General features: G+C 31.6%; 1 protein-coding gene across 1 annotated transcript in view; it reads left to right on the plus strand.

The window, feature by feature from the left end:
- The window catches only part of LOC127711702 (uncharacterized), a 52,756-nt gene extending 41,871 nt beyond the window's left edge, over nucleotides 1-10,885 (plus strand). The window contains exons 13-14 of the mRNA XM_052217811.1: nucleotides 8,574-8,601; nucleotides 10,182-10,885. Coding sequence (XP_052073771.1) covers nucleotides 8,574-8,601; nucleotides 10,182-10,477 — 324 coding nt within the window. The 3' untranslated portion in view covers nucleotides 10,478-10,885. The remainder of the gene's footprint in view (nucleotides 1-8,573; nucleotides 8,602-10,181) is intronic.
- Nucleotides 10,886-12,400: the final 1,515 nt, after the last annotated feature.

The following is a 12,400-nucleotide window of genomic DNA, read 5'->3' on the forward strand; positions in this document are numbered from 1 at the left end:
GGCCCCGAAATGACAAATGTAAAACAATTCAAACGAGAAAACTAACGGCCTAATTTATGTACAAAAAATGGACGAAAAACAAATATGTAACACATCAACAAACGACAACCACTGAATTACAGGCTCCTGACTTGGGACAGGCACATACATACAGAATGTGGCGGGGTTAAACATGTTAGCGGGATCCCCCCCCCCCCCCCCCCCCCCCCTAACCTGGGACAGTGGTGTAACAGTACAAAATAAGAACGAACTATAAAAATCAGTTGAAAAAAGCTTAACTCATCAGATGGATACAAACAGAAATACTACACAGAGTGGACGTGGCCGGGTACTTGTATATCCCAACAACAAATAGACACTAAGTACAGATCCGAGAGTACTTGCAGTTACTGACAGCTAGTTCAAAGCCACTATAACAACTAATTAAAAATATCATGCATCTAACTAAATTATCAATTAGTACACATCCAACATCCAATTATTGAAGAGGCATAACTTTTACATTCAAGATACAAAAACATTTCATTCATAAAATAGTCACACAAGGTAAAAAAGTATGCATTCTTATTGCCTATGATGTACGTCAATGTACACAAATATGATCATTGATAATTTAGAAGAAACTGTTATCAACGCATTAGAATTTATTGACACACAGGAGAATATACTTTAAAGATTCACAACAAAATAGATTTAACTGCATTTGTTAAATTAATTCTTAGAAACAATGAATTTGAGTTTAATGGACTGTTATACAAACACATTATAGGAGCGCCCATTGTCAGCGACATGCACAGATCTGCATATGTCTGCCCTATTCATTAAAATCTTAGATAAGTTCCAAATGGAGATTTTATTCCTTGGCTTCGTTTTTCCAGAGTCTTTTTTACCGTGCAACGTTTTTGCGATTTGTTATTTCACATGTTTCCGTGTTCAGACCCTCTCTTTTACCAGATGTTTGATACCATGGGTCGTTATAATTAAATCTTGACCATTTAACTTTCACTTGTTTATCAAACGGTACAACTGTCAACTTTGCTCAAGTCAGTAAACCCTTGCAATGCATAAAATGTAGCTTTACAATAAATATACATGTTTGAAAAGGATCTATAGATTGTTTATCATATATCAGATAAGTGAATTAGCGATCTTCGAAAATTCTTTATTGCCAAGTTTTAATTCATCTTAGATACACAGTATGGAGGTGCTCTTAATTGCAGGAAGCTAATACAGATAAGATGAATAGGTGTTCCGAATGAACAATAATTTAGCTTCCGAATATTCCTCCATAGACTATATTTCTAACTAATAAATATGCGTGAACCCTCAGGGGTTCACGCAAAAATATCTAATGCTATGGGTCACGCATGGACTGTCTTACTTTATCATGTTTATAGGGATGCCCATGTGGCACATCAAAGATAAGATTGATTTACCCATTGTACTTTAGAATTGCAACAAATCTTAAATTCACTTGAATACATTAATATATTGACCTGTTATCTTGTCGACTTTAAAGCCAACATACAGATGGCCGTTATATCCTGAGAAGAGACCTCGATGAAATTTGAAAGTTTAATAAATCTTAGTTTTCACGGGAACGAATATTTTGTAAAAACGTTGTAGTGATCAGATTATCAATGACGCGTAATATGATGAAAAATGTTGTCCTGCATTTTTCTTTAAATGTAAACTCAATGTAAATATAGTCCTGCTTTTTTATTTTACACTCTATTCGGTCCTTCCTTTCTTAGTTATTAATTTTTCCTGACTTGTTTTACATAAAGTCATCATGCCTTTTCCTTTTTGGCAAGATGCCCATCCTGCCTTTTTTTCTCTAAACTCCTGTCATGCCCTTTTTTCAAGTTTCATACTAGCCCCAGCCCCCAGCCCCCGCCCCTAAAAATAAATGGTAGCTCCCTTATTTTGAATCAGTTGTCCTCCGACAATAGAGTACAAACTAGCAGTATTGGCAGTTTGACATTTCTTAATAAATGAGCTACGTGACGACTTACTTTAGATATGCTTATTGTGATATAAAGTTAAAAGGTCTTTCTTCTTACAACGAATTTGCAAACATTAATATATTATTAAGATCAGTACACTGTGTGTGTTCATGTAGCCGTGAGATATGGGACTTACGTATTTTCACGTCAGACAAACTTCTTCGTGCATGTGACTTCATATTCGATTAAGTAATTTCAAAAGGGATAAAAAATGTCTTAATTGATAATTTCTACATTGCATTTAAAAAATCCATTGAAAGAATATTGTATAATTAAAAATCATCGCCCGCTGTTGGAAGTTCAGTTTCGCCATTTTTCGTGCTTGTCATGAGACGATATTTCAGGGGTTTCGATTGTTAATAGATATAGGAAGATGTGGTATGAGTGCCAATGAGACAACTCTCTATCAATGTTTATCGTTTATAAGATGTTGTACTTTCAATGCTATTTATAAACGCAGAGTAAAATTAAAAATGTTTGGTATACAAATTTTAAATTATTCATCTTAAAAAATATTCAGAAGATAATGGGAAATATCAAAGAATCATGATATAAATTTAAAGAAAAGAAGAAAACCCAACTCATTTTTATTAAAATTGAAAATCCAACTTATGAAAAGTCGTATTGACCTCTAAAATTCTATACACAGAAAACAAGTACTTATAGTATCTTAAAATGTCCAAATAGAGTCCGTTTTATAAACGCGCACTGGACATAATTGTTATCTTTCTATTCAGACATTCCACATTTTATTAACAGTTTCTGAACTATTTTTTGAAGATTACGAATCCGTGGCTTCATTGCACATTTAACGCAAAATACATTTTGTTTTTTTTTATTAAGAAAATCAGTAAAATACACAGTTACTTGTGTGTAAAATAATTTCAATGGAAGCTTTCTGAAGGTATTTGATAGGACGTATATGTACGCCAATTCATGAGGGCCTGACAAATTGTCACCAATGTCCAATCAAGTTTTTCTGTTGTTCAAAGTTTTACGTGCGGTGATGTTTGAACAGTGTTGCGTGTATTTTACATTTGTCATTTCGGAGTCTTTAATATCTTACTATGCTGTATGGATTTTGCTCATTGTTGAAGGCCGTACAGTGACCTTTAATTTGTTATTTCTACGTTATTCAGTCTCTGGTTAAATTCTCTCATTAGACATTATACATTTATTTCCCGTGTCTGAGGGAGATATGAAGATTTGTTCACCCAAGAATATTCATATTTCATGAGGGCTCTGCCCGAGGGAACTCTGATTTTTCGAGGGTGAGCAAATCTTCATATCTCCCGAAGCAAAGGGAAATGAATGTAATATTGCATACATTTTGTTTTCTTATCCGCTTGTTTTTATAAGTTAAACAAAACACGACATACCCATTGATAAACAGTACGGATCAAAATTTAATTATAAGTCTTTTTGTTTTATCATCTGAAATAAATTTGAACATGATAATGATTATTGCTATCGCTATTTTAAGAAGAATAAGAAGTTCAAAACGTTATGTACATTAACAGCGCGTAACGTCACACGATGTAATCCCGACATTTCAGAGGGGAATATGATCCTCAGAATGGAATATGAAGATTTGTTCAACGACACGTGGGATAGTCTCAACCAATCAGATATTGATTAAACTATCAATATGTATAAAAAGTGGAATAATATCCCATTATAGATGAGCCGACCGTGCAAGGGCTGTATAGCCAGTCAAGGTCGTTAAAAACTTCCATTTGTTGTATTATAGATGACATCATTTGCACACCGACCGTGCGAGGGCTGTATAGCCAGTCAAGGTCGTTTAAAACTCCCATCATCATCATCATAGATGAACCGACCGTGCAAGGGCTGTAAAGCCAGCCAAGGTCGTTAAAAAGTTCCATATATATATCATAGATGATCAGGTATAAAAAAGAAAACTACATTATCGTATCTCGGATATATATCTATTAAATATAATAAAGAAAACTTAAAGTAAGATTGAGTACAACAAAAGCTTTGCCTTATTAAATCCTTGATGCTGTCTCCTTCAGACTGTCAAACACCGTCACCCTACGAATATAGTCCCTAGTGTGAACAGTGTATAACTTGCATTTTTTTTTTGATATACTTTCCCAATTTATTTCTTGAAATTTAATGCATGAAATATCAAGAAGGGGGATGAAATTAAATGTTAAAACAATTTGGGTGCTGAATCTTTTAAGGAGTGATTTGGACCAGTTAAAATAGGTAAAAAATTAGTACGTCTGAAGCTGTCAAACTGAATTTTAGACCCCCTTATCACAGAATTGTCAATATTTTGAGTTAGAGCTGGTATAGAGGAGGGACGACACTCTGCACACGGCACGCAGATTTGTCTTATATTATCGATCGGTCGCGGTGGTATTGTGTCATTTATATCAAACTACTCGTGGTGTTGACATCACCGTTAATGACACCTGGACAAACGAAATTTGTTGAATCAATTAAAAAAAACAAGTAATATACAGGTGGGCTGATCATGCAATATACATATATACTTTGTACATACATAATAAACAAATTTGTTAGTTATTTCTTGACAATAAACATATTTATACCCAAACTAACTGTTTATTACCAAGGGCTAATTTCGACATCGATAATCACTGAATTCTCAATTTATTCAATCGGTTTTAAGTTTTTAATCGGGACAAAGTTTTGTAAAATACTTAATTTTAAATATTGCATTATTTCGTCATTTGTCAGTTAACAAAACAGAGATAACACTAGAGAGAAGGCAATTAAGCAATCCAATACACAAATAATGCACGATTCAATTATGAAAAAAAACTATATTTTTCATGATGGTTATTCATAAGACAAAATTTTCATTTTGTTTTCAAAATGATTAAAATACATATAAGAGTTTATATGCCTAAAATAACATAATTACTAGCGGATTTGACAAATATTATTGATATTTTACTTACCGGAAATCATATTTAGCGACTTATTACAAAGCAACGGCTGGAGACTTAAGGAGACTTAAGAAGATTTAGAATGTTTGAATAGTGTTCTTTAATTAGCATAAATTTGAATGATTTTCACGTGCTGACATTTGTAAAATTTACAAAAATCTGTGCCTCGTGATTTCGCAGAGATCGAATAAAATTTCCCGCCATTACAGTGCATTTCTTTATTGATAGAATTTACTTAAAAGATAAAAAACATAAAGAAAATATTTCATATAAAGTGATCTTCTATCATTGATTAATCTTTTTATTTCAAAACTTTCTATATTTTCTGCGAGTGCAAGAGAGTATATTTGATATAAAAACATGAACAGATCGATCTTTTCCAGATTCAAAATTGTCGAGAGACGCTAAAATCGTACCACGTGACCTACAAAAATTTGCACACAGCACCTAAGGCTGTCGCCCCTCCTCTGGAGCTGGTAGAAGTTTCAATAATTTTGATATTATTTGTCCCAATAGTAGTACACTACACTGTAAAAATCTTTCTTGAGATAGAGCAGGTGCGATTTTTTTAATTTGAATTTGTTGTCTAAAAGAAATGCACTACGAAATAACTGTGTTCTCGGGCCTAATTGTTAACGTGGTATTATATGTGACAAATTGTTGTAAGCAATAGTAAACTGAGTATAATAATTTATTCACAGTACGCACTTCCTAGTTTAGTTGTGGTGATAGAAATCTTAATATCATTGATACACAGTTGAGAAATATGGTGCAGTTCTTCAAATGCAAATTTAAACCTTATAAATATTAAACCCAATCCTGCATGCAGTTGTGGCCACCCTGTTGAGGATAGTATTCATTATTTTTTAAGTGCCCTTTTATCAACGAAGCAACAGAAATATTGTTTTCAAAATTAGAAAGATCTACTATATCCATTTTGTTTCGATTGGCTGGTGACGGTGACCTTTCATTTCAGCAAAACAAAGACTTTTTTGAGTCTGTACAATCATTTATCAGAAAAACACAAAGATTTAGAACATTCAATTAAAATTCGGAATTCCTACTTCCTAACTCTTCACTGTAGTCCAGTTTTATATATTACTCTATATTATATTATACTTTTTGTTTTTGAGACAAGGCCATATTTTGTCAAAAGAGAAGCACAATTACCCCAAAGCGAATTGCGAGAAGTGGTTTCGTATTTCGTTATAGAAAAAAAAATACAAGTAGTTTATGTAAAGTAACGACTCTCGTACGGTGTCGCGTTAATATCTTTTTAATAAATTGGTGCAATTGGATGCAAAACATAATGACCATAAAATGTCAGGTTTGCGAGATCAGACAGTAACCTAACAACTAAACAATTGAAAATCTAGGGATCAATATTTAACATTCGTCAGCAATGAGCAATTTTCATAAATAAAACATGATTTAGTCGAATACTTTGCGAGTAAAGAAAAAGAGACTACCATAGATTTGTTATTAACCCCAAATGCTTGATGGGTACAAATCAGTATTCAGGAGTTACCTTTTTTGCATTAAACCACATTACAACAGAAATTGGAAAATATGGCCTGGAAGTATTTCTATAAGACATTGTTGTTTTCCTGTTCTATGAAGCTTTCTTATTGGCAAACATGGTGATAGATTTTATAGATGCTGTCAGGCACCGACCATTGAAAACAATCGATCTGTTTAAAATAAGAAATGAAAATAACTGTTTAATGTTGTTTTTTTTTTTTTTGGCAAATAAGAAAAATGACCGTTTGATTTAAAATTGTTTAAAATTATTTTGAAATAGATTTATGAAAATAATTTATTTACATGTGAAAAGGCTAGACTTTGTGGCGTAGGGATGTGATTGAGTGGTTTTGTTTACAATTATTTCCCATTATTTCGGCAGTGAAAATCTGCAATAATTATTTGTTCATCATGTTGTGTGATTTACATATTATAACAAAACTAAGAATATGACGGATGAATTTAGAGTTAGCTGTTTAATGTCCATTGACAACTAATATATGTATTATTAGGAGGACATTTAAAATGTTATAAATATGAACAAGGACATCCTTTGTTATGCAAACATGTGTATCACGGCACAAGCGATTACCTATAGACCGTGTGTATCATATGTATATTTAGGGTGGGGTTGCTCCGAATAAAGGAGGTTTAGGTACAGGAAAATAAAGAAAAAAAATATAAAATTAAAATAGAGTATAACGGGAAAATAAAGAACAGAGGCAAATGGTATAAGAAAATTAAAGAATAGAGGGTCTAGTTTTTTTGCCGGACAATTGTTGATGATAGTTTAAAGTCAAGTGCATTTATAGTTAAAATAATACACAATCGTATGTACATCGGTAGGGATTTATGTTTAGGGTTGATGAGGCACATAACGAGTAATTGTTTTTATTTGAAATTTCTCGAATATTTGTTTTTTTTCGACTGATTTGATAGATGAATAAAAAAAAACTATAATCTAAAAAAAATGGTTACGATATATGGATACAACTGCTATTCAGTCGATTTTAAAATACATGCGATAAAAGAGAATACATAAAAATATTTAACAAACCTTTTCGACAAAAGGTCAACCTTAAGACCACAAATAAACTTTTGTAAGAACATTAGATTAATTTCGAATTCCATCTTAAATCAATTGTTCATTTAGGTAAAAAAAATAATGTTAATACCTTGGGCTATTTTCAAAAAATGTTGACTAAATACCATGCAGACTGCAGTTTACTCGCACATTCACCAAGTACGTATTTCTACGGCTAACAAAATTCATAATCGTATCTTTTAATTTGTTTAAATTTATTCCAGTGTTTATTTTTCAAACGTTTTATGTAAATAATTTTGGATCAACATCGAGTCAGATCAAATTATAATTTATTAAATTATTAATTAAAAACTGAAACATGCATCCAATCTAAATTTTACGCCTATTATCACCTATATAAAAAAATTAAATAGAACACCATTCATGTTTTATATTTAAAAAAAAAACATATACGCTAAACGAAACTATGCACGCCAAGAAACGATGTACGCTAAACGATACGATATACGCTAAACGAAACGATGTACGCTAATACGCTAAACGATACGGTATACGCTTAATGAAACGATGTACGCAAAACCATACGATGTACGATAAAAGGGCGCTTATGATATCGTTTATGGTATGGTTTATGGTATATGGTTTCGTTCGTACATCATTCGTTCAGCGTCCGTACAACGTTCGGTCAGCGTTTCGTTTGCATTCGTACACCGTTCGGGAAGCGTACGTACATCGTTCGGGCATCGTCGTACATGATTCGGGCATCGTTCGTATTGTTAACTTTTACGTTACACGGACTGTATATAGCAGTTTGACAAACACTAATTTTGATCGTTGAAAAGCTTGATTTTCTTCTTACTAATAGTGTGTGATTAAAACGTTCAGCTGATTTTTAAGAGTTAACTCCCTGTTAGGTGATCTGTACCCCCCTAAGATAAACAAATAGTTCTTTTTTTATTGCATGTTGTAATTCTGTCATTAAGGATTTATTTCTTATTATTTATCATACACCACGTATATGTTTTAACGAAGAAATTTGTTCGACTTATTTCATTTCAGGTGTTTAGGGAAGACACACATTTATTAGGTAAGAATGTTTATTATCAATCTTTACATGCAAAAACCAAATTTCAAAATTGCCAACACGTTAAAAATATTACAAAATTGTTCCTCTTGCATCACATCAGATGAAGATAGAACACTTTCTGTTCAATTAAAACTGTACAGCAATCGGTAGCTATTCAAAACTATTCTGGTGTCTAATGTCGCTAAGGATTTGAGACAAATACATATCCCATCGGTCAATCAATTCCTGATTGCGACCTTAATCCTATTCAGTATACATCATGGAACATATTTGTATATGACTATTTAAAAATTTGATAAAAAAAAAAACACTTCGATTTATATTAAACTGCATTCAATGTTTACTCTACATTATATTTATACAGGCTTTTTAACTTTTTTTCGAATTATGTTTTATTGCCTCTTTTAGATTATTTGCAGAAATGAGCGTCTCTGTAAAACTACTAAATCAGTTATACGGTCGTTATTACTTCTTAGTGTGGATTAATATGGCGGATAATGTTTGCATAGCTGGAGACGATCAGTCTGTTGCGGATTCCAGTTTCGCTCATTCTGGTGTTCATGCCATTCCCTTAATTTGTGTTTATTATTTTGTTTTGTCGATTGGCGGGTCTTGAAAATCGAAAAACTACTGTGATCTTAAGTTGTGATATTATTTTTAATATTCTGGGTCATGTTTGAAGATTCAAATTCCAATGATCCTAAATTAGGACCAGTTAGTAGCATTCAAATTGAATAAATTATTAATTTTACTTTAATTAATGATCATCACTGAAGCTTCAAATTGTGACGAAAAATTCGAAATAAATATCTTTATATATTTATTGAGTATATGCACGAACTATTTTTACCGCTTTGCTCCTTTGCATTTGTTTCTTTTAATTCATCTGTCAATATGTTTGCTGTTAATTTATCGAGTCACTATTTTTCTTCCTTAATATTTTTGATTAAAGATCTTAGCTTTAATGCATTTTATGAAACTGATTCATTGTTTCTTATTGATAACAAACATGCCCATCCACATTTCTCAAAAAAAAAAATAATTGAATTGTTCACAGTCCGTTGACTGATTTACATGTAACATGTTATCTAAAGATAGATCGAATGCGATGGAATTCCCTAAAAAATATAAATAATTTTCCCCTAATTTTTACCCGATATATCCTTTTCCCGACCTGCTGATTATTTTTATTTCGTTTAATCTCAGTATTCGATTATGACGTCAAATTTTCTTGCTCTCTTCTCACATTACCATTGTGACGTAATGAACAAAGGCGACCATTTCTTATGACGTCACATAGAAAGAACACATCTTTTTCCAGATTATTCGAAAAAAAGGATTAAATTTGTTTATCGTGTAAAATTCATAGAAGAAACGTATTCCACCACCACATTTCGTGGAATACGATATGTAGCAACTCTCGACTGTTAAATGTTAAATATTCAAAACGATCGGCGAGCTTCGCGTTTGATATTTTAAAATTTAACCGTCTCGAATTGAAAAAAAACATCTTATCCCATTTGATGCAGTGGTAAAATCTCTATAAATGTATATCATATGAATTATGATTCTTTTGACAGATATTGCAGATGTCCGACTACAAGAAGTTCCACATGATGATGTTTTGCAAGGTCTCCCCAAGAATCTTGGTAACTGCACTATACAACTCGGAATTGAGCTAGGAATAAGTGTTAGTTTGATAGAAGAGACAATGACTCGGCATCCAAGGGATATGTACCTTCAGATTGAAGACATCCTGAGAAAATGGAAATCGTCAAGAGAAGTAAAACCTACAATATACAGGTTGATGCTTGCTCTGGAACGCGTACATACTGGAGGGTTGGATTATTTAAAGGGCATCTATCTTAGACAGTAATCCATGTTCATATTTAATAATTTTTAAATGGTATTAATGAAACGTCTTTCTTAACTTCAAACGATACCGTATACTAGTGTCAATTGAAGCTAAAGTCAAAGCTATCAAATAATTCTCCAGAAAATGTAGTAGAACAAATAATACATTTCATGAAAAACAACATGTATACAAAAACATTTTTTTGTTGATGTCTTTACGAAATTTTAAAATAAAAAAAAAAATCTTGATAAGAAAACAAGAAAAATGATATAATATCTCTACTTTTGAAGTATTTACTTATTTACTAAGTCAAACATTTTACATCTTGTTATCAGATTCAACACCAAATGAAGTCATTATAGATAAAGAAATTAAAAATTAATAACATAATGATTATTCATGAAAAAATATATAATGATGTTTACAACACTGTGTATCTTTCAGTGTATTTGTTAAATGCAAAGCACGGGAAAACCAGACATTTATTATGTGTACTATCACAAACTGAAAAAAAGGCAGTTATGCCTATGTTTTGTTTACAAATGCTTTTATTAGTCAACGTAACTGCTTTACTTGTACCCTTGTATACAAAGGTGTGATTGTACATGTACTTTAATTGTTTTCCTGCAAAAAATATGATTTTGTATGAGTATAAGTGTACTAATATTCATAGAATACTTAAGGTAATAAAGGCATTTTTGTACCTGTTTTTGGTCTTCAAATAATGTAAATGATCGATCATTAGTTATAATAATATCTGTTTATTCAAAGTTTTCAGTTTGATATTTAGATAAAGCCTCATTTATTAGGGACTTTCCTTTTTGAATTTTCCTCGGAGTTCAGTATTTTTGTGATTTTACTTTTTATATAACATAAGCGAATTAAGGATGTTCGCTACTCTGTTTCAAAATAACAAGCTTTTTAAAAAAGTGTTATAAATTGATAGTATATAAAAAAAGGAACTAAAAAAGTAGACAAAAATTAAAGGTCCGTGTGCTTGTTTTCGAGCTATTTGCCATTGAAAATTTGGCGGGAAATGATTCTCTCTAGGTTTTTCATACATTTAACATTGGCACCTTTTTTTTTCAAAAACAATGTAAAAATAACAAGGATTTTATAAGATTTTCAAATATAGCTTTTCAAACTATATGTAATAAAATTATGAAAAGAAAGTAGGGGTTATAATGGCACTACATGGATAAAACCAGGGGATTCCGAATATCTGGCAAAAGTTCAAAAACAAGAGTAGCGAACATCCTTAATTTGGTTTTCATAAATCATATATTTTTAGAAAAAATATAATACATCATAACATTAAACGGTTCACATTGTAATGCACCAGATGAGCAGTTGAACAAAAAGAGTATCTTTAGTGATGCTCGACGCCACTTTACCCGGAAATTCAGAAATTGATATAAACGTGATGTAACAATAGATTAGCAAAAATGACACAACCCGGAAATTCAGAAATTGATATAAACGTGATGTAACAATAGATTATCAAAAACGACCCAAACTCAGACAAGTAGAATGAGCTTCGAATACAAATGTATGTATTCAAAATATCATTCATTTTAAATTGTTTATTTTTTATTGAAATCTGAGTTGATGAGAAATTGAACTCAGTGTTGGTACTGTCCAGTTTTTTATCAATTATATTGTTCAGGCGATATACTGTTCCTGAATTTTGGGATGCACAAAATGAAGATGTAATATGGTATATCATATTTTGAGTCATACAGATAGTTTAGGTTGCCAAATTCAACTGAAAAAGTCTATTTTCTCTTTCACCATTATCGAACATTATGTCAAATAAGATTCACGTTTAACACATCTTAATCTATCCAGTAATTAGTTCCTTATTCATTTGTACAACGTTCTTCTTCTTCTTCCGTTTTATTATCACCATCAACATGATACAACTGATTCCTTACTTGCATAAGA

This window comes from Mytilus californianus, unplaced genomic scaffold (assembly GCF_021869535.1).
Source record: "Mytilus californianus isolate M0D057914Y unplaced genomic scaffold, xbMytCali1.0.p SCAF_8, whole genome shotgun sequence".
NCBI classification, from domain to species: domain Eukaryota; kingdom Metazoa; phylum Mollusca; class Bivalvia; order Mytilida; family Mytilidae; genus Mytilus; species Mytilus californianus.